At 37.2% G+C, this 26,818-nt stretch overlaps 1 protein-coding gene across 7 annotated transcripts in view; it reads left to right on the top strand.

The window, feature by feature from the left end:
• The window catches only part of HEATR5A (HEAT repeat containing 5A), a 123,889-nt gene that overhangs the window by 14,812 nt on the left and 82,259 nt on the right, over positions 1-26,818 (top strand). For 5 of the 7 annotated variants that reach the window (XM_080643164.1, XM_080643166.1, XM_080643163.1 and 2 more), the window contains exons 2-11: positions 4,770-4,967; positions 6,242-6,453; positions 7,465-7,573; positions 9,834-9,983; positions 10,833-11,007; positions 17,426-17,586; positions 19,138-19,393; positions 19,979-20,134; positions 21,778-22,028; positions 24,984-25,095. In XM_080643164.1, the coding sequence (XP_080499290.1) occupies positions 4,842-4,967; positions 6,242-6,453; positions 7,465-7,573; positions 9,834-9,983; positions 10,833-11,007; positions 17,426-17,586; positions 19,138-19,393; positions 19,979-20,134; positions 21,778-22,028; positions 24,984-25,095 (1,708 nt within the window). In that variant the 5' untranslated portion in view covers positions 4,770-4,841. The remainder of the gene's footprint in view (positions 1-4,769; positions 4,968-6,241; positions 6,454-7,464; positions 7,574-9,833; positions 9,984-10,832; positions 11,008-17,425; positions 17,587-19,137; positions 19,394-19,978; positions 20,135-21,777; positions 22,029-24,983; positions 25,096-26,818) is intronic. The other 2 variants (XM_080643165.1, XM_080643162.1) reach the window with 1 other exon arrangement.

Below are 26,818 nucleotides of genomic sequence, written 5' to 3'. Positions count from 1 at the left end.
GTGGCCATCTTGTGTCCACATGGGGGCAGGATCTTTGACCACATAGGGACAGCCATCTTGTGTGTTGGAGTGATGGTCAATTTGCATATTACTCTTTTATTAGATAGGATACTAGAGGCCCAGCGCATGAAATTGGGCGGGACCCCAGACCTGCCGTGCCGGGAAACCCATCAGTGCACCTCCTCGTGACCAGTCATTTGGTCATTACAGCATTACAGCCACTGGCCTTTTATAATATAGACTAGAGGCCCGGTGCACGAAATTCGTGCATGGGGGGCATGTCCCTCAGCCCAGCCTGCACCCTCTCCAATCTGTGACCCCTCAAGGAATGTCCAACTGCCCGTTTAGGCCTGATTCCACCTAATCGGGCAGTCGGACATCCTTTTCATAATCCAGGACTGCTGGCTCCCAACTGCTCGCCTGCTTGACTTCCAGATTTCCCCTAACTGTTTCTGCCTGCCAGCCTGATTACCCCCTAATGACTCCCCTGCCAGCCTGATTGATGCCTAACTGCTCCCCTCCAGCCTGTTAGCCCCTAACTGCCCTTCCCTACAGGCCTGGTCACCCCTAACTGACCTCCCCTGCAGGCCTGGTCCCCCCCAAAGCTCTCCCCTGCAGGCCTGGTTTTCCCCTAACTGCCCTTCCCTGCAGGCCTGGTCCCTCCCAACTGCTCTCCCCTGCAGGCCTGGGTCCCCCCTAACTGCCCTTCCCTGCAGGCCCTGTCACCCCCAACTTTCCTCCTCTGCCGGCCAGGTCACCCCTAACTGCCCTCCCCTGCAGGCTTGATCGCCCCCAACTGCCCTCCCTTGCAGGCCTGGTCCCTCCCAACTGCCCTCTTCTGCTGACCTGGTCACTGCTAACTGCCCTCCCCTGCAGACTTGATCACCCACAACTGCCCTCCCTTGCAGGTCTGGTTCCTCCCAACTTCCCTCCCTTGCTGGCCATCTTGTGGTGGCCATCTTGTGTCCACATGGGGGCAGGATCTTTGACCACATGGGGGCAGCCATCTTGTGTGTTGGAGTGATGGTCAATCTGCATATTACTCTTTTATTAGATAGGATAGAGGCCTAGTGCATGGATGGGGGCCAGCTGGTTTGCCCTGAAGGGTGTCCCGGATCAGGGTGGGGGTTCCCTTGGGGTGTGGGGCGGCCTGGGCGAGGGGCCTGTGGTGGTGTGCAGGCCAGCCACGCCCCCTGGCTACCCAAGCAGAGGCCCTGGGATCTGGGATTTATTTATCTTCTACAATTGAAACTTTGTAGCCTGGAGTGGAGCCAAGCCTTCTGCTCCCTCCGTGGCGGCAGCCATTTCTATTGGGATTTATGTATCTTCTATAATTGAAACTTTGTAGCCTGGACTGGAGGCCTAGACCGGCCAGGGTGTGTGGAAAGCTTGGCTTCCTCCATTGCCGGGGGCAGCCCTAGCCTCCTGCTCTCTCCAGCTCCGTGGCTGCCGCCATTTTTGTTGGGATTTATTTATCTTCTATAATTGAAACTTTGTAGCCTGGAGTGCAGGCCTGGGCCGGCCAGGGTGTGTGGAAAGCTTGGCTTCCTCCATCGCTGGGGAAACCCAAGCCTCCCTCCTGCTCTCTCTGTGGCCACAGCCATCTTGGTTGGGTTTATTTGCATACTCACTCCTGATTGGCTTGTGGGCGTGGCTTGGCGTGGCTTGTGGGTGTAGCAGAGTGATGGTTAATTTGCATGTTACTCTTTTATTAGATAGGATAATTGAAACTTTGTAGCCTTAAGCAGAGGCCAGGGCTGTGGGAGTTTGGCTTCCTCCATCGCCGGGGGCAGTTCAAGCCTCCTGCTCTCTCAAGCTCTGTGGCTGCTACCATTTTTGTTGGGATTTATTTATCTTCTATAATTGAAAATTTGTAGCCTTGAGTGGAGGCCAGGGCTGCAGGACCTTGTCTTCCTCCATTGCCAGGGAAACCCAAGCCTCCTGCTCACTCCGTGGCCACATCCATCTTGATTGGGTTAATTTGCATACTTGCTCCTGATTGGCGGGTGGGTGTGGCTTTGTGGATGTGATGGAGGTATGGTCAATTTGCATATTACTCTTTTATTAGATAGGATATCAAACTCAGTGGGTTTTTTTTGTTATCCTCACCTGAGGTTATTTTTTCAATTGATTTTTTTTAAAATTTTTTTTTAAAATATATTTTATTGATTTTTTACAGAGAGGAAGGGAGAGGGATAGAGAGCTAGAAACATCGATGAGAGAGAAACATCGATCAGCTGCCTCCTGCACACCCCCCACTGGGGATGTGCCCGCAACCAAGGTACATGCCCTTGACCGGAATCGAACCCGGGACCCTTCAGTCCGCAGGCCGACGCTCTATCCACTGAGCCAAACCGGTTTCGGCTCAATTGATTTTTAAAGAGTGGAAGAGAGTAAGGAGAGAGAGAAACATTGATGTGAGAGAGAAACATCGATTGGTTGCCTCCTACACACACATCCACGAAGGCTGGGATCAACACCTGCAACCCAAGTACATGCCCTTGACCAGAATCAAACCTACCACCCTTCCATGCATGGGCTGATGCTCTATCCAGCGAACCACACTGGCCAGGCTCAAACTTAATTTTGATACTTGAATAAGAGTACTCATCTTTTTTTAAAAATAAAAGTCCTGTATTTCTTTTTTTTTTTTTAATTTATCTTTATTGTTAAAAGTATTCTTTTTCAACACATATAGTGCTCATCTATTATGTATATGGTGCCTTTTCTGGTGTTTAATATTCTTGTTGATATCTGTCACTCCTATATGTAATACTAACAATTTGTTTTTAAAAGCCAGCTTGTGTGTTTTTTAATTTATTTTCTTCAATAATTTTTTCCAACTTACCATGATCTTTTAAAAAATACAGAAAAGATAACTCACATACCCACTACCAACATTCAACTGTTAACATTTTGCCAAATTTTCTGGCTAATTGGTTTGCTAAACGATTTGAAAATGAGTTGCAGACATCATGCTACTTTACCAATACATACTTGAGCATGCATCTTCTAAAAATAAAAAATTCCATAATCACAGTCTCATCTTATAAATTGGTATGTAACTGTGTGTGTGTGTGTGTGTGTGTGTGTGTATGTGTGTATACACACTTTATGTTATTTGTGTTCTGGAAAGGCACTAGGGTATGTTCAGGAGATGCTCATGAATTTAAAAACAAAACGAAACCTTCTCTATCCTTTGTTGATTATTTGCTACAACAAAGTCAAGGCTACATTGGATCTGGGTCAGAGCAGATATGGTCTTTATTGCTGCAATTCCTGGACAACATCCAGGTGCCTTCTAAAACAGGAGTTTACTTTCACAAGGCTCACAGAGATAAGGAGACTACTGGTTGAGTTAGAACTCTTTCCCAGAGCTGCTAGCCTCAAGCTACAAGCAGAGTCTTACTAGGCTAGGGGAACAGATGCTAACGGGAATAGTAGCTTCTGCTCCTGGTTTGGATCTCCAGGTAAATGACTGCATATGTTCCTAGGTAAAGCCCAGGGAGGTGTGAAGCTTTACTATAGAGTTTTAGTAGGACGTCTAGCTATCTGGTCATTTGTTAATATGAACCCATGACCCAGTTTTATGCAGTAAGACCTAGATATAACGGACTAATTCAGGCAAAATTCTGTTATATAATAAAGTAGGTTTTCTGAATGTATACGTTAAGAAATTGACAAATTAGTTAGTTTACCTATTTTTACTTATATAGACATGTTTGTGTAATGAAAACTGATTATGTATGAAAAGTTTAATTTCACAGAAAAGTTTTCTATATGTATTACTATAATTTAAAATTTATACTGAACGTTGGGGGGTGAGGGCATGTATGGGAGTGGGGTGGGGGGGGGCAATGGTAAGATATGTACACATATAATACCTTAATAAATAAAATAAAATAAAATTTATACTGAATAGGTCTAGTAAATGGGTGCATTCACAGGTTACCCAAGTGACTGCACACGGCTGGGTGTGGCTTAGTGTCCATGGGGACATCAGCTGGCAGTGTGTTAAAACTGCTGCAGAAAGTCACTCCACGCAACAGCAGAACCAATTACTGACAACAGAACCAATTACCGTGTTGGATGCGATGGGATCACATGCTAATCATTCACCAAACATTGTTTACAAGCACGGTGACTTGGATTTAAATATGTAGACTCTAGTTATAGATATGTCATATTTATTTATGTTGGCAAAATGACTACAGTGTTTTTTCCAAAATATGATCCATTTGCTAAAATTTGTTTAAAATAACAGTGAATTAATAACAAAAGAGTAGCCTGTTAAATTTAATTATGAGCAAATCTTGGTTAAAAGCATTTTAAAATTAACAAGGTGTTAATCTTCACATATGACATACGGACCGGAAATTTTGTCCAGTATATTCGAAGTTCATTAAATAGAGGTCCACAAAGTGTAAGGTTTACTGTATTACAATGAAACACTTGAATAGTCTAACCTCAAAATTTTCAGAATTTTAGTGGAGTGTCTCTCTGGTTAACACATTTTTGCATATGAATGTCAATAATGCTACTCTGTTTTGCCTGTCAGCTTCCTAAAGGGTGAGTAGAGAATACAGAAATGGATTTTATGTCTTTGTAAAAAGGAGTTTAGTATTGGAATTTTCCCAGTTTCTCCCTAGACCTGTTATAAAAGATGTCTCTATTTAATTATGCTTTGTGCTATTCTGTGGAAGATTTCCAGCATTATGATTGCCTTCCTTTTCACTCTCATTTTAAAATGTTATTTTCCTCTGTTACAGACTTTTTTCTTAGGTGTATTGACTGATGTTTAATGAGAACAAGTGAGACCAGTTAGAATTTTTCTGCAAGGAATGGAATTAGCTCATAGCTTATTGCTGAATGAAGAAGCCTGCAATCAACTAGGTGAAGTTCAAAAGGCAGAGTTTATTTTTGATTGGTTGAGATATTTGGAAAAGCTCTTGCTAGCAACCAGCAGGGTAGGTAAAACTGCAAAAAGTGGTTTTTGTTTGTTTTCCTTTAAGCCAGATAATATTTTGTTCCTTTGGTTTGCTTTTCTAGTTCTGTCCAGAATAACCTAAATTAGCTTTCAAATGCTAGACCTTATTAAGACTATAATGAAATGTTACAGGAAGTTTATATATTCTGTTCAAAAAAGCAATAAAAATTAGCCCATATTTTATATATTACTCAAAAATATTTCAGAAACTAACTACAAACTACATTGTATTTTATTTTATTTTCATTATATCCTATACTTTATGTATCTCCATATGTACGAAGCCCTGTAGTATAGTGCTAAATAATGTCATAGGAGTTTCAATTTAAAGAAAGGTGTGGACCCTTTAATGGGAGAGTTGTTGAGTAAACATAATCCCTTTTAAAAGCTTATAAAATAGGTACAAAAAAGAAAACTAATCACTCATACCCTTCATATACATTCAGCAGTTATTAGTATTTTGCCATATTTGATTGATGTATTGATTTACTGAGCCATGTGAAGTTCTGCTTTATTTCTCAATACTTTTTGCATACTTCTAAATATAAGGATATTCTCCTACAAAATAACAATGCTATTTGTAATGCAGAAGTGGTGCAAAAACACTACTCATGGAGACAAAATCCATACACTAAATTAACAGATATTTCACTGTGGAAGTTTAAGTCTTGGTGAGCATCTGAATACCATTGCCATTGTAATGATATTCTGTATTCCTTTTTGAGAGAATGTATTCCTTTTTGAGAGAGCAGACAAGTAAAATGGAGTAACATTATTGGCATTTAGGTGCATAACCTTGCAAAAAGAAAATTGCACTGAACTTAGAAAAAGGTCTGAGTAAAACAAGTAACCATTACAAGGTCAGCTCTGATAATGGGTTATAGGTTGTTGCTTATTATGCAACTATATATAGCGTGGGAGCTTAATAACTAAGAAGCTCTTGTTGAAATACAAATTTGTTCTACCTTTCAAATATAAGAAGAAAGATATAGAAGAAATAGAGCCATTGTCTTTCACAGAGACTCCAGTATATTGTGGTCCAGAATTTGTTTTGTGGAGATAACCAGTAGGGCAGCAAACTACCTGTTCATGTTTTATGAGGATCACACCACCAATTTACTTATAATTTTTAATCAAAATAATTTTACACTTTTCTAGAGCCTTTTAGTTAGTTCTTCAATATATGGGAAAAAATATAGGATTACATGTTATTATGTTGACTTTGAATTGTCTTTTTGTTATCTTCCTTTCCAGAGTGATGTGAAGGAGAAACAGAAGACTCTTGTTGAGCAGCTCCTGTCTTTGTTGAACAGCTCCCCAGGGCCTCCTACCCGCAAACTCCTTGCTAAGAATCTAGGCATTCTTTATGGTATTGGAGACACATTCTCTGTCTATGAGACAATCGATAAATGTAATGATCTTATTCGTAGCAAAGATGACTCTCCAAGTTACCTTCCCACTAAACTGTAAGTTAGATAATAAAACTAACAAGAATAAAATAGTGCTTCCTTATAATATCATTTTTATAAATATCCCAAACTACTTAATAATTATTTTGAAACAAAATATAAATTTTTACTCATTTTTAAATCCAACATTAAAAATAATCTAACATATTCCTATTGACTGAGGAAGAGTTCTTTAAGAAAATATTTTAGGCATATTTAAAGTCTAGATTTAGAAATGAAAACTATCTCACTAAAATTTTAGCAATTGAATATTTAAGACAAGGTATTTTAAGTTCTTCATGCATGTTTTGGATGTCCTTTTAGTGTATTCTTAATAGTTAAAATTAATAGTAAATGTCATAGAAAAATACTCTTCTAAGATCCTAAAAATAGCAGCTTAGTTTCTTTCTCCATAGAATTCAGATCATTTTTATTACCTGTGTTTTTAGGGAAGTTGATTTGCCATGTATAATTTCACAATAGTAATTTCATAGAAGTTTTTGTTGATTTAATTTTAGCTTATATCAGAATATATTTTCTGATAAAATATTCAGACTTGAGAATATTATTTCTTGCTTTTCTTATCTTTTATCTTTAAGACTGTCTTTAAGTATCCTATATAATAAAATCCTAATATGCAAATTAACTGAAGATGGAACAACCAGTCACTATGACCATCAGGGGGCAGACGCCCAACACAGGAATTGCCCCCTGGTGGTCAGTGCACTCCCACAGGGAGCCGATCAATGATTCTCTCATCATTGATATTTCTCTCTTTCTCTCCCTCTCTGAAATAAAAAAATATATATATGTGTGTATATATACATATATACATATATATAATTTAAAAAATATCATGTAATATTTGATACTCACCTAAGTGTCATGCCTTAGAATTTAACAGTGGGGTAGATTCTGGGAAATTTTATCCTTTAAAAGTAAAATTAAAAAGTCACCTTTATTCTAAGTTATTTTTTTATTTCTGTTATTTCCATTCATGACTAATTTCTAATTTAAATGTTGTTTCAGTGCTGCTGTGGTATGTTTGGGTTCCTTGTACAAGAAGTTGGGTAGAATACTGAGTAACACTTTTACTGAAACAGTGGGGAATATTCTTAAAGCTATGAAGAGTGCAGAGGTAAGTAACTACAAGTTTGACCAAAGGATAAAGTGATAGTATTTCATTGGTCTTATGGTTTCTTTACCTATGACAAGCATACATAAATATGTATAGAAATATACATTTGGCCCAGTGATCCCACTTCTAGGAATATATCCTAAGAAACCCAAAATACTAGTTGGAAAGAATATATGCACCCTTATGTTTATAGCAGCCTGATTTATAATAGCTAGGATCTGGAAACAGCCCAAGTGCCCATCAGTAGATTAGTGGATAAAAAAGCTGTGGTACATTTTTACCATGGAATACTATGCAGCAGTAAAAAAAAAAGGGGGGGGGGGAGGGAGGGATCCCTTAACCTTCGAGACAGCATTGAGGGACTTGGAGAGTATTATGCTAAGCGAAATAAGCCAATCAAAGTCAAGTATCACATGATCTCACTCATATGTGGAATCTAATGAACAAAATAAACTGATAAACAAAATAGATCCATAGAAATAGAAGCTTGGAACAGACAGACAATTATCAGAAAGGGGGGTAGTAGAGATCAACCAAAGAACTTACATGCATAAGCCCATGGACACAATACTGTGGTGAAGGCCTGGCAGGGGGCAGGGGGTCAATGGGGAAAAAGTATGTAATACTTTCAGTAATAAAGATTTTAAAAAGAATGAAAAAAAGAAATAGCACCATAAATGAACTATTTCTAGGCGATAAACATGTACTTTGTATATTGCTTTATGAGAAAAGCAGTAATTCCATAATAGAATTTTGTGTATCCAGACAAATACAAATGGGCAAAACTAAGATATTTGGTAGACCAATCTCTCCTCCTATCACCTCTTCCATCTGATACTACTTACTAGTGCCAGAGCAAGTGCTTGATACCAAGGACCCAGATACATAATTGGTAACTACTATATGCATAATGAATGGATTAGTATTATACCAGCACCAGAAGGGAGTAAGGAATATAATCAGGGTTGGGAAGAGCAGAGGATGTAAGTATGACCAGGATCTGGATGGCCTTTTACTTGTCAGAGGAGTATATGCTCAGCCTTAGTCTCATTGACTTGTTGGCACCATTTACCACTGGGAACACCCTTTGTTTCTGTAGCTGTCTCTTTATTTGATTCTCAAGATACTGTAGTCTCTTGCCAACTATAGCTTTACCGATCAGATTGAAATGAAAGCATTTGTATGTTTATATATCAAAAATTTTAAATCTTATTCTTAATATTCAAGTATACCTCAGCACCTTTAAATATAAAAACATAACCCTAGTTCTTATTCTTACCTTACTTAGAAAAACAATCTAGAATACAGTGCTGAAATAATTTATAAAAATACTGGTAGTTACATGCACTTTTTTTTAATGTACCAAGATAAAAATATGGGAAAATTCAAAATATAAAATATGTTGACTTTTGTCTTCCATCTTCAGTGAACTGAACTTCCTGGGTTGTTGAAATCATTTGGGCCATTTAGTAAAACATCAATAATACAAGCAGCTACTACTTCTTGAGTGTTTATTATGTGCCAGGCTCTATAGTGAATGTCTTCCCGACGGGCTTACTAGTATTCACTTCTTACACTGGCTCTATGCAGTTCATCCTAACGGTTAGGACCTAACCTCATGTTATAGATGAAGAAAGAAGTAAGAACAACTTAAAGTCACACAGATACTAAGGGTCAGAGCCAAGACTCAAACCCAGGTCTTTTTAAATCTAAAGCCCAGACTTCTAACCTCTGAGTTAAACTACTTGGACCAATAAATGATAAAAATATTAATAGTTATAAGATTTATTGAACATTTACTGTATTTCAGGCACTATTCTAAGTCCTTTACATGTAGTAACTGTTGAGCCTTGGGACAACCTGAGAAGTGTGTACTATTACCTCCATTTAACAGATAAAGAAATAGATTTGTTCAAGTCAGGTACCTAGTAGGTGTCAGACCCTGCACTCTTACCATTTCGCCTCATTTATAGCAACCATTTATTGGTTATTTAACAACATGCAAGCTTTGTGCTAGGCACTTTTCCATATAATTTTACTTAATCTTCATATCAACATTATGAAATCTGCATTGTGTTGAAGTGTAATATATATTTATAAAATACCAACTATTAATGTTTGTTGATGTCAGAATAGGTTGGTCTGTGTGTAAAAAATCTTGAGTATTTCTCATTTGTGAGATAAATTTCAGTGCTTAATGCTATTCTTCACAGTACTTTTTCCCCTCTATTCTTTAAATTTTTTCTTTTCTCTTTGGTAGTCTCAAGGTCGATATGAGATTATGTTGAGCCTGCAAAATATATTGAAAGGACTTGGAGCTGCTGCTACACCTTGCCACAGAGATATTTATAAAGCTGCCAGATCCTGCTTAACAGATAGGTCTATGGCTGTTCGTTGTGCTGCTGCAAAGGTGAAATGGCCTAATAAGCAGAATTTCTGTTTGAAAAGTAAATCAGTTTATTCCTGTGAAAACATCCCCATGATCTTAGAGCTGCAACTTTGTTAATCAGCCGTCTCACTTTAACATGAGGAAACTGAGACCCAGAGAGTTATATGAATTTCCCAAGGTTCATCTAGTAGTTAGCAGTGCATTGTCCAATGTAGTGAGTTCACATGATCAGACTCAGTATTCCTTTGCTACTAAGCTTCCTTCCTGTAATTGTATAAACTAAAATTTATAAGATTTATGCTGTTCGTAAGTGATTTGTTTTTGGTTTTATCATGCCTTATTAACATATTTGAATAGATAGTATAGTAAAGTTGTTTATGATGGAATTATTCTCACAATTGCTCATAGCTAATAGACTGGTTCTAAGGACATTTTTAAAAAATACATTTTTAATGATTTCAGAGAGGAAGGGAGAGGGAAAGAGAGAGAGAAACATCAGTGATGAGAGAGAATCATTGATCGGCTGCCTCTTGCATGCCCCACACTGGGCATCGAGCCTGCAACCTGGGCATGTGCCCTGGCCGGGAATTGAACCATGACCTCCAAGTTCATAGGTCGACGCTCAACCATTGAGCCATGCTGGCCGGGCCTAAGGACATCTTTTACAGCCCTGTCCTCCCACACTCTATGAACACATTGCTTTTATGATTTTTAATAAGTATTCACTTGTTATCCCTGTAATCATTAGTTAGAAACTTTGGGTTTGTGTTCTATTTTTGTTAAATCTTGATATTTTCTATAATTTATCTAGATCGGAACTTGATACTTACATTTTGTTTTTCATTAATTTCTGTTTTTCCGCTTGAGTAGTGTCTCTTTGAACTTCAGAATGAGGCCAGCTTCATGTGGAGTACAGACCTGGACAGTGTGGCCACACTATGTTTTAAGTCATTTGAAGGTTCCAATTATGATGTGCGGATTTCAGTTTCAAAGCTACTAGGGACAGTGTTGGCTAAAGCTATAATTTCTAAACATCCAGGAGCAGGTAAATTCATTTAATTATTTTCAAATGTCTTCTGTAATTTTCTTCCCAATTGATTTAAACAAACATATGTAGCATTACTACTACCCATTAATTTATTTTTTTTTAAAGGCAGACTATCTTATAAATCAGTTTTAGTTTGTAGCATTGCTCTAGGTCCTAATATTTCATTTTCAAATAATTCAATAAAAGTTTGAGGGGAAAAATACTTTATTTACTTTTGAAGAAATTTACTTTATCCTATCACTGTCTTCCTCTACATTCTGGGTGTTTTTCTTTTACGTAAATGTGAAGTATTATCCTATAAGAGAGATTATCTAAGTCTTGAAAGAATTTTTTTAAAACAGCATGCATCTGATTACAGACATTTATTTGGCTTGCTATTTACTAAGTTTGTATAAGGGAGCAATGATATAAATAATTCCAAACAACAGCTATTTGAAACTTACTATATTTGGAAAATTTGCTTGGTGTTAGTTTTTCTTCCCTATTTGTACACTTCTAGGCAGTGAGCAAGGAAGGATAGGGTATTTTTGAAAACCAGAGTTTGCCTGGGTTTAATCTACAGCATATATAAAATAATGACGAATAATTGAAAACTTGCTTTATTATTCTATCTCCAAAGAATAAACAGTCTCACACAAGTGAAAATGTGTCTGTGCTGTACAGCCTTGCCTCTCTCAACATTTGTAGACCAGGAGTACTGACATCACCTTGGATCTTATAAGAAATTGAGAAACCCAGACCCAGCCCAATTTAGTAAAACAAAATTCTCATTTTAACAAGAACCCTTAATGTTGGCTGGCAAACATAAAAGATAATTTCTATACACAATGAAGTTTGAGAACCATTGCTCTAGAAATTGTTTATTGTTATTAAAAAGCAGATTCTGTTTTTTTCTAGTCATAGTGTTTTCTGAACCAGAGATGAGAGATGTCAGGCAGTATATACCATAGCAGAATTAACTGAGAACACTAATAAACTGTACAGTCCCCTCATTCTCCAATTGAGACCCACAAGTTTAAAATGTATACTAAGAAATTTTTATTGTGGTTCTTCTAATCTTGTAATTCAGTACTTTCTAATTTATGGTGGAGGTTGGAGGTAAGGTGGAAAGGTGGATGGGAAGAGGAAGAAGCAAAAAACAAATCGGCAAAAGCAGAAAAAAAGTTCTTCAGGTCATTTGAGAGGTTAAATCTTGAGCCACCTAAAAATTTGAAGTTAGAAAACATGTTTAATTAAGCCCTGTTGAAAAGGTGAATTGCACATTAATGTGTCATTAGCACTAACACATATTTGCAATAAAAACAAGTAAAAATGTAGAATTATATAACAAATGTGATAATATTTAAATGTATACCCTCCTATCATAGCACTAAACTAACACCAGCAATTTTGTAATCAGACTAAACAAAATGAAGAACCAACTTCACCTACACTAAAAAACTCGGGCCTAATATTTTAGAAATTCTCTCATCTGTAAGTTCTAGCTTGCATTATAATTGAGTTATTTTCTTACAACTAAAAAGTGATCTAGATGTCATGATAGATTTTTTTTAAAGTAGGAGACTAATAGCAATATAGCTTTTAAGAATTTGGAAGACAAATGCAGCGGAGGATTGTACATTTCAACCACAATTTGCAAAGATTATGAGGTACAGAACTGAAATGACATTCTTAGTCAAACTAACGAGCTTAGAATAGGTTGTATGTTAAATACCAATGTACTTAAAAAGCAGGGATTGAATATGACATTCTCCTAGCATCGGGGTAAGATGCCAGGGATTTATGTAATCTTAATCACTTCTTGACCATGAACCTTAAGTAGGTCCTTAATGGTGGCTGGCAGATATAATATTTTCCCTAGTCCATTCACTCTCCCACTTTCTAATTGACTATTTTATACCTACTTCTTCCCCCATCTTATTTTCACTTGATGGCCTATCTTCCATAGGCTTCCCTATCAAATTCACTCATCTTCTACCATCTGAACACATATATTCTGACTTTCCCACTATTACTCAAGATGAATTATGCAATCTTCTGTTAAAGCCACACTTTTGATATATATTAGACTTCATTCTCTCACCTTCTCAAGGGCATTGCTCTAGGAAGTCTCCTTTTCATATTTCAACATTTCCCTCTCTATCAGATTATTCCCTACAAAACATGCTTTTTTTTATGCCTCCCACTTAAAAAAGAAAATTGTGTATGTCAGCCAGCTAGAGCCCCATTTCTCTTCCCTTTGCAGCAAATTCCTCAAGAGAAGTTTCTTTTGTTTTTCTGGATTATTTGCATCATTTTATTTATTTATTTATTTATTTTCAATTACATTTTACATTCAGTACTGTTCTGTATTAGTTTCAAATATATAGCATAGTGGTTAGACAATCTTGCACTTCACAGAGCAGTCCCCCCACCCCACCCCGATATTTGAAGTACTCACCTGGCACCATACATAGTTATTGTTGACTATATTCCCTCAGAAGAGTTGACACCCTCTCTCTTTAGTTCCTCTCCTACCATAATTTTCAAACCCACTTAAATTAGGATTTTTCCCCAATCACTCCACCAAAATTATTTTTTGGAAAGGTAACCAATGACCTCCATGTTCATTTATTCACTCAGTAATAAGTAATTTGTTGAGTGTTTATATTGGGCTGGATCTGTTCTAAATATGTGGGATATGTTATTGAGCAAAACAGATAAAAACCCCTGCTGTTTTGGAGCTTATGTTCTATATTTAGCCATGCTAAAGCCAGCAGGAAAACTCTCAGTTGTCTTACTTGACCTTCCAGCATCTTTTAGCTCAGTTGATCCTCCTTATTCTTTTCTCATTTTCCTCTTAGGACCTCATGGCCCTTTAAAAATCCCTTGGTTTTCCTTCCTCCCCACTAGGAATTCCTGTTCAGTCTTCTTCAATGATTCCTTGTCTTGTCATAGAAGAAACACATCACCTAGTACTTGGTCTCCTGCTCTTTATGTCTGCTCATTCTCTTGGAGATCTTATCCAATCTCATGGTTTAAATACCATCTAAATATCATCTATATCAGGGATTCCTGGATTTATAGCTTTATAGCCCAGACTTCTCTTCTGGACACCAGATTTTCATATCCAGCTGCCCATTTGACATCTCTATTTTGTTGTCCATTTGATGTTTCAAATTAACTTGTCCTAAAGTGAATGCTTGACTTCCCCTTCCCCACACATACTCACACAGGCTTTACTTGCAGTCTTGTTGATCTAAATTGATGATAACTCTATCCTTCCAGGTGTTCAAACAAAATTTGTAAAGTCACCCTTTACTCTTCTCTCTCACACTCAATAGCTATTCTACTTGACAATCTTAAAACATAACCAGAATCAGGATTCCTTGGAGAAAAGGCTTATTATGGGGTTGGAGCTGGAAAAGTCTGAACATGAGCCTAGAACAGCCTTGGGCAAACTACAGCCCGCGGGCCGGATCCGGCTGTTCTATCTGGTTCTCTTGCTCTCCCCTCCACTCCTTTACTTTGAATTTATATTAGTTTACACAAACACTCCATCCATGCTTTTGTTCCGGCCCTCTGGTCCAGTTTAAGAACCCATTGTGGCCCTCGAGTCAAAAAGTTTGCCCACCCCTGGCCTAGAACATCTTATGCCAAAAAGTAAGGAACTCCATTGGCCAGCTTTCTCAAGAGTCTTCCACTGGTCAAATTTAGGACAATATTAGAGGCAATACTAGTAATGACAGAAAATGGATAACCTGTTAAATAAAAGGGAATCTTATTTTTATAGATTACTGAAAATAAGTAAATAAAGGAAAAGGAAGAGCTCTTTTTTTATGGTGGAATTCAGCTAATAACTGTAGAAAGAGTAATTTTTAGTCAATGACATTATTGGAATTATTACAATAACTAGAGGCCCAGTGCATGAAATTCCTGCACGGGTAGGGTCCCTAGGCCTGGCCGGTGATCAGGGCCGATCTGTGGGGCAATTGGCGCGGCAATCGGGGGCCCCCACTGGCACCTGCATTGGCTGGCCTGGCGATGCCTGCTCGCCAGGCCCCTCCCCCCCCCCACGGCTGCGGCTGGTTGCCTCCCTTTGCAGGGCACTCAGGGGGCCCCTGTTGGCACCCGCCTTGGCTGGCCTGGGGCTAGTAGCAGCTCCTATGTTGAGCATCTGCCCCCTGGTGGTCAGTGCGCGTCATAGTAACCGGTCATTCTGCCAGTCATTCTGCCGTTCGGTCGATTTGCATATTAGGCTTTTAGTATATAGGATAATTTATGCAGGTAGGAATCCTCAGTACATTCTTGGGTGAAAGTTTGATAAGTTATAGAATATTTATGCCATCTTAAAGTATCACCACAGAGGTTACTAATAATTACAAAGGGGAATATAATATTTGACAGTGGACAGACCTGGCCCATCTTACTCAGGTGTTCAAAGATAGTGTCACCAATGCAGGGGCAGACTTTTGACACCAAGCCTTACAGTGCCCTTGATGTTATGCATTGAGAAGGCTTATAGCAATTCTTACTTAGTTCTTTTGCCAAAAATTCTGAGGAAGTACTAGACAAACTCAAATTGAGGGATCTTCTGTAAAACAATTAGTCATACGTATATTCTTCAAAAATGAGGAGGTAATAAGGAAAATATTGTGAGTGTAGCTGGAGGATATATGGGAATTTATTTTACTATTCTTGTAGCTTTTTTGTAATTTTGAAATTTTTCTTAATAAAAAAAACTTAAAAATACATATGTATGTCTATTCAGACTCCACTTTACTGCAGCCACCTTGATCTAAGCCAGTGGTTGGCAAACTGCGGCTCACAAGCCACATGCGGCTCTTTGGCCCCTTGAGTGTGGCTCTTCCACAAAATACCACGGCCTAGACGAGTCTATTTTGAAGAAGTAGCATTAGAAGAAGTTTAAAAAATTTGGCTCTCAAAAGAAATTTCAATCATTGTACTGTTGATATTTGGCTCTGTTGACTAATGAGTTTGCCGACCACTGGTCTAAGCCAACATCACCCTTTGCTTGAATTACTAAATTGTTCCTGATGGGTTCTCCTACTTTTACCTTTGCCCCTCTATACAGTCTTCTCTTAGCACAGAGGCCAAGTGACAGATTATATCACTCTTCTACTCAAGGTCCTCCACTGGCACCTCACTTCACTTACATCCTTAGAAGGATCTATAAGATCCTTTGCCTTCTCTCTATTCATCCTTATAGCCTGGTCTGTTTCCTGCTAGACCCCTCCACTGCTCTGTCTACAATCTCTGCTTGGACTCACTAGGCACCATATCTCTCCTCAAGGCTTTTTTTTGCCTGAGCTATTTCCTCTGGCTAGAACACCTTTTCTCTAGGTAGATTTTAGAACTTTCGGATCCTAAAATTTTAGGATCTGCATGCCTAATTCCCTCACTTACGGAATTATGTTCAGAGGTTACCCTTTCAATTAACCATACCCTGACTACCTTGTTGAAAAACACAACAATGCCCCTTCACTCCTTGTATTTCTGCCCTGTTCTATTTTTTTGTATGGCTTTCAATCACTGTCTAGCATACTATATACCTATTCATGTATTATATTTATTGTTGTCTCCTTCCTAGAATTTATGATGCACAAGGGCATGAGTTTCTCTTCCAAAGGCCAACATAGATTTTCCTTGTTTCCACGGAACATCTCTTTAAGCTAAGGAGTAGATTTTTTTTGTTCATATTTTTGATTAATGGAAGTTTATTTCTGTACTATGTATGACTTGAATCAATAACGAGTCAGAGCTCGTGACCATCATTTTTCAGAAAAATGAAGAAAATGGATTCTTTTTGCTTGTTTGTTTTAAGGAGATACTCAAAGGGAGAAACAGCTGTGTCAAACTGAAGACAGACTAATCTTTTAATTATTGTAGCCTAAGGGCTGGCTGAGAAGTTTTAGAAATATTTGGCTTTGATTTCTTCAGAGACTGGGGATATAACAAAAGTTATACTTGCAGTTGAGAATTTTTAAAAGTAGGATACAGTGGTTACTTTATATAAGCCTTTGGAAAAATAAAATTATGATTTTGGCATTTTAATAGAATTTCAAAGCATTGTATTGCATTTTCATTAATGGAGAATTAGGACAATTTATTTGCTTTCCCTTGTTTTAGGATACTGTTAGCCTTTTAAATTCTTTGAGGAAAAGAGAACAATAGCACATAATCTCAAAGTGATGTAGACTTTAAGATGTCACTGAAAGGGTGCTTCAGAGTCCATTATGATTTAACCTCTGAACCCTTGTGTGACTTGGTGTGTTAATGTGTATAATGCCCTGTAAATTTTTCATTTTATTTGAGTTTTTAATTTATTTTTGTTTCAGTTAACATTCTAATCAAGATCATGCATTAAAATATAGTCTGCAAAATGCAAATTCACATGTTTTGTTCTTTGTTATAGCAGCCTCACGTCAAAGCATTCGCAGAGTATCTCTGGAGGAAGTTCTGGAATTACTAGGAACAGGGTTTCTACGTGGGAGTTCAGGATTTCTTCGAGCCAGTGGTGATATGCTGAAAGGAACCAGTTCAGTCAGTAGGGATGTTCGAGTTGGAATTACTCAGGTTAGGATCACAAGTCAGTATCTAAATGTAATTCTCACTGGCCCGTAATGAAAGTTTTAGGATCTGACTCCAGCCAGAAGTGATACTATGTAGGGTCGTCACTCATGCTCTTATATTTATAAATAGATATGGTGAGGCCAAAACACTTTTTAAAAAAATGTATTTTTATTGATTTCCGGAAGGGAGAGGAGGAGAGAGATAGAAACATCAATGATGAGAGGGAATCATTGATTGGCTGCCTCCTGCATGTTAGACCGAGCTCGCAACCCAGGCATGTGCCCTTGACCAGAATCGAACCTGGGACTCTTGAGTCCACAGGCTGACGCTCTAGCCACTGAGCTAAACCAGCTAGGGCTAGGCCAAAATGCTTTTTAAAAGCTAGATTACGAGAGAGAACCTTATTTGCCATAAACAAAGCCACCTAGATCGGCTATTCCACACAATACTGGTATTTTCAGTTCCTAGTAATGGGATATTTTTGTTTATTTCCTTTGAAACATGAGTATTTTGTTTTTAGGCCTTGTACTTAATGTATCTTGTGGTTTAACATGTTTTTCATTGTGTTTATGTGTGCATGTACAATTCAAGTTTAAGCTATTAGGTACATATTATTCAGCATGGGCAGTATTGTATTTCCATTTTATATGATTTCAACTCCTAAGGAAACATTACAGTATGTTATCTGCTTAAGTGCTTAAATTCCTTGTCCTAAACAAGGAATTTCAGAGAGGAGTAAGAGGGAGAGATTAAAAACATCATTGATGAAAGAATCATCAATTGGCTGCCTCCTGCACATATCCCACTGGGAATGTCCCAGTATAATTAATTATAAACTAGGTTTTTAAGAAAACAAATTACATAAGAAAACTGTTCTTGTATCTCTGGAGTAAGATAAACCATTAACTTTCTCTTTTTAAAATATATTTTTATTGAAGGGAAAAGAGAGATGGAAACATCAGTGATGAGAGAGAATCATTGATCGGCTGCCTCCTGCACGCCCCCCACTGGGGATCAAGCTGGCAACCCAGGCATATGCCCTTGACTGGAATTGAACCTGGGACCCTTCAGTCCGCAGGTCGACACTCTATCCACTGAGCCAAACTAGCTAGGGCAACTATTACTTTCTTGAAAATAAAGAGCAGTGATTCATCACTATAAACTTACAGTTATGATACTGAAATACAGTTAATTCTTACAATGTGTTCATATGTTTTATTGGATTTTCTTGTTCAGAATGTGAAAGAGCTTGAATTTTTTGTTCAGAGAAGCCACAGACAAATTTTACATATTAGCTGGCTATGCTGACTGTTGTGAAACCTTTCAGAAAACCAAAATAAAGCAGGCAGACTTAATGAAAGACTGCAAACTGAAGTCTGGCTTAGAAAACAAAACAAAAAAAATAGTGTTGTATTCATATAGCTAAAGTGGCTCTAAATGAGGAAAGATAAAAGAAATACTAATAAATTCTGCATATTTGTGGAAGAGAAGATATTAACATAGAATTGAAATTACTTCATTTTGAAGATAAAACTTCTCTTTTTTTTTTTTTAGGCTTATGTGGTATTTATTTCAACACTAGGAGGAGCATGGCTAGAGAAGAATTTCGCTGCCTTTCTTTCTCATATCCTAAGCCTTGTGTCACAGTCGTACCCTAAAGTCACCCAAGCTCAGGTTGATGCTGTCTGCAGTCGCCGTTGTGTTTCATTTATCCTTCGAGCTACTATAGGAGGCCTTCTTGGAGAAAAGGCTCAAATTGCTGCTGCCAAGGATATTTGCCAGGCTATATGGAAGTTAAAGAAAGTTGTCGGTATGAATCTACTAAAACCACCTGTTTTAATAGTGCTAAAGGAATTGTCCCTAAGGAAAAGCTGGACTGGTATATTACTACTAGTATATTAATACAAAAAACACTAATAATAGACATCAGTTGTTTCAGAGTAAAGTAGTCAATATATAAATGACACGTAAGTTACCTAACATAGTAATAATAACTATCATATGTACAAATCTTAAAGACAGATAATAATATTTCATCAGAATTCATGATCTTACTATAGAAGCTGATGCATTGTTTTTGAAACAGTTTTTATCTCAGTTCCTGTACTGTTCATCTTGTGTATCAATAAAATTGGAATCTTTTTTAGTTTTCTGTTAGTTCTCTCTTTCAGTATCACTTGCTAAGGGAATAAATAATAAGGGATCTATGGTCAGATTGCTTGAACTGATTCGGTAAATGAGTTCAATTCTTTGTTGATACAAGTTCCCTTTTTAGTATTTCAGTTATATAGATCAAGTGGAGGTACTAATTTTTGCTTTTATACTGTTCCACTCACCTGCTATAATCTATTTTAGCAAAGCATTGTTGCATAGTTAATTCTTATACTTCTGTCAGATGCTGTGATGTGTGACGGTAATTTGGAAACCCGGCTTGGCTCCACAGATGTAGCAGCCAGCCAGCATATGCTGGTATGCGCTTTACAAGAACTCGGAAATCTCATACATGGTCTCGGGACCACAGCTGCGCCTTTGCTGCAGGATTCAAGTGCAGGTATCTATTGTTGTGACTCCTCTGAAGTCCTTGTTTTTATTTTTACCCTAGACAACTATTTTCCAAGGAAGAAAATCTTCCTCCTACCATTTATTTCTTATAGATCCCACTGTGTATTTACTAGAGATGTTTTATGAAATATACATAATCAAGATTATTAAAACATATATATGTGTGTATATATATATATATATTTGGGGGGGTTGCTTTTGCTATTGAAGGTTGTTCTCTATGTCTCTCCTACCATCCTGCTCTTCTCTCTGGGATAGTTAAGATAATGGAAAAATGAGGAAGTAAACCCGAACTCATATCTCTCATCTGCAGTGAAAACATTACTTTTTATATGTAAAAAGTACAAGTAATTTACTTCCTCAAAGTTTTTTGCAAGCAATCTCTGTTTTCTTTCTCTTCTTGAAAATTATTTAATCATTGTGAGAGATAATTCACATTATACAGAGTTCACCCTTTTAAAGTATATAATTCAGTGGTTCTGGTATGTTCAGAGTTGTACAATCACCACCATTATCTAATTCCAGGATGTATTCGTCATCCCAAGAAGTCCTGCATCCATTAGCAGTCATTCCCCATTTCCCTTTCCCCGAGCCTTTGACAACCACTAATCTGCTTTTTGTCTCTATGGATTTCCTATTTGAACGTTTCATGTAAATGGAATCATATAGTATGTGGTCTATTGTGACTGGCTTCTTTTATGTAGTCACTTTTAAAAATAATTTTTAATGGCTTTTGTCCTTTGTGATATGCATTTCCTGTGCACTGAAGCTTTACATTATATTTTGTTTATAAACTCTTTATCCCAGGGCACATATTAATTAAGTAGCAGTTGACATGAACTGCTACATGACATGTTTTGATGAAGGTGTACGTTGAATCATTGCAAATGTGGACATTTTTTCTAACTAGTAGTGGTAGTCCACTTTCTTCATAGTTGTTTAGTAGTGCATTGAGGACCTAGCAAATCCTGGAGCTTAACATTTTGTTCTCATATAATAGCAATATGGTAGAAAGGAAGTGTATTAATTACGTATATAAATGTGCCAGAAGGGATTAAAAAAAAAAAGGAGTATGGAGCATGGTGTGTAACATTTCTTCTCAAGGTACTTTCGTTACTGATAATTTTTAAAAAATATATTTTTATTGATTTCAAAGAGGAAGGGAGAGGGAGAGAGATAGAGAAACATCAATGATAAGAGAGAATCATTGATTGGCTGCCTCTTGCACACCCTACATTGTGGATGGAGTCCGCAACCCAGACATGTGCCCTGACCGGGAATCGAACCTTGACCTCCTGGTTCATAGGCCAACACTCAACCACTGAGCCACGCCAGTCTGACAGCTTACTCATAATTTTCAATGCTAGTATCATTAATAATGATCTCAAGATAAAGTAAGCAGAACATTGGCATATTTAGGAAATATAAGTTTTCTTTTTTGTACTGACTTAAGCCAGTTTTCATGAGATATATTGGAAGAAACAATTATTGGATACAAAAGTTATTTATAATTATGTACCACTTTTATTCTGATTTAGCTTTTGATAAAGATAATACATATTTTATCCATGTGACTACTTATTCCTTTGACTTTGTAGCTAAGGCATTGTTTGTTTTTTTCTGTTCTTCCAGGCATTCTGGACAGTGTCATTTCAGTTATTCTTCATCCTAGCATTTCTGTTCGGCTAACAGCAGCCTGGTGTCTACACTGCATTGCTGTGGCATTACCTTCTTACCTAACACCGCTCTTGGACCGTTGCCTTGAAAGGCTTACTGTACTTAAGTCTTCACCCGAAGCAGTGACTGGCTTTAGTTTTGCTGTGGCAGCTTTATTGGGAGCAGTGAAACACTGTCCTTTAGGAATTCCCCATGGAAAGGGCAAGGTAATGATTTCATTCTCTGCATACAATAATAACATTTTAAGTTTTTCTTAAAAACATCATGGTCTTCTTGAGATAATTCACATTATACAAAGTTCACCCTTTTAAAGTATACAATTCAATGGTTCTGGTATGTTCAGAGTATCACCCAGTCACAGCCATGCAGGACAAATTTCTGAGCAGTCAGCTGTGTATCACTTAAGTGTTAAATATTATCAACATAATTAGAGTGAAAATGGAAGCACTGGTTAAATAATGTCTTACCCACTCTTAAACAGGAATGCTTTCTGTGTTTTTTGTTAAAAGTATCCATTTAATAAAGGAACTTGTTCCTAAAGGCTTTATTTTGCTATATATTTAGCTCTGCCATAAAGTACATTTTAAATTGCATTGTAGCCTGGCCGGTATGGCTTAGTGGTTGAATGTTTATCTATGAACCAGGAGTTCAGGGTTCAATTCCCAGTCAGGGCACATACCGGGGTTTCAGGCTTGATCCCCAGTAGGGGGCGTGCAGGAGGCAGCCCATCAATGATTCTCGTCATTGATATTTCTGTCTATCCCTTTCCCTTCCTCTCTGAAGTCAATAAAAATACTTAAGTTGCATTGTAAAAGACAAATAGAGCTGCAAAAGAAATCTTAAACTTCATGTAATAATTTTATAGTTAATATTATTAGTGTTGATATTATTTTGAAATTAAATATAGTTAGATAAAGTAGACACAATGTTCTTAGGAATCAAGACTTTCCATATTTAAAAAACTGCTATCACTATAGAAGCAAGAAAGTTAAGTAAAAGTCCATATGTTAAATTTGAATCGAAAATATTACTATGAACTTAGAATTTTCTATTTTTGAAAACACTTATATCCTCTGTCCAGTGTAAAGACCTCAAAGCAATGACAACCAAGGAGCAGGGACAACCCCTAGTGCCCAGATGATGGCTCTAAATACCATTTCTAGTAAAGGAACCAGGGCTTCATGGAAGAATGACTGGTTCCAGGTCTGGGTCAGGAAATGCACAGTACAAGCCTGGAATATCTGGTCATGATGGAAAACAAGGAAGTAATCACTTATATAATATGTTCATTGTAAAGGATACAGGTTTCCACTGACCAAAAGATGAGATAATGTGTGCATCATTATAATGACGGCACATGTGGCTTGAAACACAAAATATATAGGCCCTCATGAGTTCATAATTATACTAAAAAAAAAGTTCCCCTAAAATTGTGTTGCTGTCCCCAAAATATGATTTACTGGGCAAATTCATGCTTTTGAAAGGAGCACTTTAAAACAGATAAAATATGTGGAACCTGGTGAATAAATAATCCAGTTTTATTTTATTTTTTTAATATATTTTATTGATTTTTTATAGAGAGGAAGGGAGAGGGATAGAGAATTAGAAACATCGATGAGAGAGAATCACAATCAGCTGCCTCCTGCACATCCCCTACTGGGGATGTGCCCGCAACCAAGGAACATGCCCTTGACTGGAATCAAACCTGGGACCCTTCAGTCTGTAGGCCAACGCTCTATCCACTGAGCCAAACCAGTTAGGGCAAATAATCCGGTTTTAATGTGCAACGAATTTTTAAGAGAACTGAAGAAACAATTTAAATAAAATATAAAGCACAAAATATTTGTATCTTTTTGAATAGCTGGCTAGGAATTGCAGTTTGTCAGAGAATATTGTTTCAGAATGAAAGCCATCATAACCTGGGCCTTACACACGTATAAGTAGTTCTTTTAAAATAAATTTCCACTATTCGTTTAACATTACTTCAAAAATGTTAAAACTATTTTGAGTATTGCCAACACCATTTGAATTAAGGTGACTGACAACTTTGGGAAGTGATATCTTCATTTAAATTTATTATTTTAGTTATATTCTAAACACATTACATCTTGCTAAGTAAAGAATTACCACTGCATTTATATAGTTGAATTTAATATCCTCAGATCATATTAGGTTAGCCAAACAGGATGGTTTGTTTGGTTTAGTCCTCACTCTGAGTGTTATCTATTGAGTATAGGCCGCAAGTAGTCCTAAATTAGCAGTAAGTTGGTTGGCTGTTTTAAAATCCACTAGCCTACCTCTTTAGAAAATTTACATGCCAACTCATAATAGAAGTGATTAGTAATAGAGATATTTTCTTAGGCATATTAGATACTTGTTGACCTTTGTACTGTACAAACACACATTAGTCATAAATGTGAAATATCTGGTTTTTCCTCTCAGTTTATAACACTGCCTATTTCATAGACTTTTAAAATACAACATTTTAATGAATCTCGCTGTACTTTGAAACTTACTTCAATATGAGGTTATTTTGAAAGCTTTTAACCTCTGTAGTATATAGCCACTCAAGTATCAAAGTGGTATGCAAAATTTTAGCCCAGCCAATGTGGCTCAGTGATAGAGCATCAACCTATGAACCAAGAGGTCACAGTTCGATTCCCAGTCAGGGCATATGCCCAGGTTGCAGGCTCGATCCCTGGTGGGGGCTGTGCGGGAGGCAGCCAATCAATGATTCCCTCTCATCATTGATGTTTCTATCTCTCTCTCCCTGTCCATTTCTCTCTGAAATCAGTATATATATATATATATATATATATATATATATATATGTATGTGTATATGTATGTGTATATGTATATATACATATACTTTAAGTGGTATGCAAAATTTTTAAAAGCAAGATTCCTGTAATGAGGTTTTCTTTGGTAGTTACTATCTAAGATGGTTACTTAAAACTAAAAGTAAGTTCAAATTCTGTATAGCTAATTGTACTATGTTGTTGCACATGCTCTACAAACAATTATAGGGTTTCTGTGTACACTTATACGCCAATATGAGAGTTAAATTTTCAAGACATTATTAGTTGCTGTCATTTGTCCAATAACACATAAACTGATATGCGCTTTTTTTTTTTGCCTTGTTCTTTTATATGTAAATAGATTATTTTGACATTAGCAGAGGATTTGCTGTGTTCTGCTACTCAAAACAGTCGCCTTTCAGCTCAGCGTACACAAGCTGGATGGTTATTGATTGCTGCTCTGATGACATTAGGTAACAGTCTTGTGGAAGGTTTACATAACTATGAACTTTGTGTTTTCTGATGTAAAATATTGTAATGGGTGATTTGACAAGACTAACTTTTAATATATACCAGAATTTAAATATCCACACAAATACTTGTTTTCTAGCCAGTCACCTTAGGAAGCCATATACTTACTCCATTCCCCAAAATGTGTTCTTCTTTGCTTAAACAACAAAAATTTATTGTCTCTCAGTTTGGGAGGCTAGAAGAACAAGATCTGAGGCTTACAGATGGCCACCTTCTTGTCATATCATCACATCGTTATTTTATTCTCTCTGTGTGTGCATCCCTGTGTTACTCTGTGTATTTTTTCTTTTTTATATTTTAATCTGAATAATTCTTTACTGGCAATTTTTTCGATAGTTTTTCTTCATTTACAAATCTTAAGTGGCTTCCCATTGCTTATAAAATTAAAACAAAATCTTGTCTAAACAGCTGCGTTTAAGTATAATTTTTTTATTGTTTAAAGTATTACATGTCTCCTTTTCCCCCGATGGACCGCCCCCCCCCCCCCCCCCCCGCTACTCCTACCCCCCAGGGCAAGCCCCCACTGCCCCAGTGTCTGTGTCCATTGGTTATGCTAATATGCATGCATACAAGTCCTGTTGATCTCTAAAACTCCTGCTCCCCTGCCCCTTATCTCTGGATCTATTTTTGTTCATCAGTTTATGTTGATCATTATATCCCTCATATGAGTGAGATCATATAATATTTATCTTTTTCTGACTGGCTTATTTCGTTTAGCATAATGCTCTCCAGTTCCATCCATGCTGTTGCAAATGGTAGGAGTATCTTCTTTTTTACATCAGCATAGTATTCCATTGTGTAGATGTACCACAGTTTTTTAATCCACTCATCTGCTGATGGCACTTAGGCTGTTTCCAAATCTTAGCTATTGTAAATTGTGCTGCTATGAACATAGGGGTGCATATATCCTTTCTGATTGGTGTTTCTTGTTTCTTGGGATATATTCCTAGAAGTGGGATCACTGGGTCAAATGGGAATTTCATTTTTAATTTTTTGAGGAAACTCCATACTGTTTTCCACAGTGGCTGCACCATTCTGCATAAGGGTTCCTTTTTCTCCACATCCTTGCCAGCACTTGTCCTTTGTTGATGATAGCCATTCTGACAGGTGTGAGATGGTACCTCATTGTCGTTTTGATTTGCATCGCTCGGATGATTAGTGACTTTGAGCATGTTTTCATATGTCTCTCAGCCTTGTGTATGTCCTCTTTCGAAAAGTGTCTATTTAGATCCTTTGCCCATTTTTTTATTGGATTATCTTCCTTTTGTTAAGTTGTATGAGTTCTCTGTAAATGTTGAAGATTAAATCCTTATCGGTGATAACATTGGCAAATAGTTCTCCTGTGCAGTGGGCTTTCTTGTTGTTTTGTTGGTTTCTTTTGCTGTGCAGAAGCTTTTTATTTTGATGTAGTCCCATTTGTTTATTTTCTTCTTAGTTTCTATTGTCCTAGAAGCTTTATCAGTAAAGATATTGCTATGACATATGTCTGATATTTTGCTGTTTATGGAGTCTTTAAGATTTTTATGGTTTCCCACTTTACATTTAAGTCCTTTAACCATTTTGAGTTTGTTTTTGTGTATGGTGTAAGTTGGTGATCTAGTTTCATTTTTTTGCATGTATCTTACCAAATTTCCCAGCACCATTTATTGAAGAGACTGTGTTGAC

Source organism: Plecotus auritus (genome assembly GCF_963455305.1).
Source record: "Plecotus auritus genome assembly, chromosome: 1".
In the NCBI taxonomy this organism is placed as follows: Eukaryota; Metazoa; Chordata; class Mammalia; order Chiroptera; family Vespertilionidae; genus Plecotus; species Plecotus auritus.
This window is presented reverse-complemented; position numbering and strand designations above follow the sequence as displayed.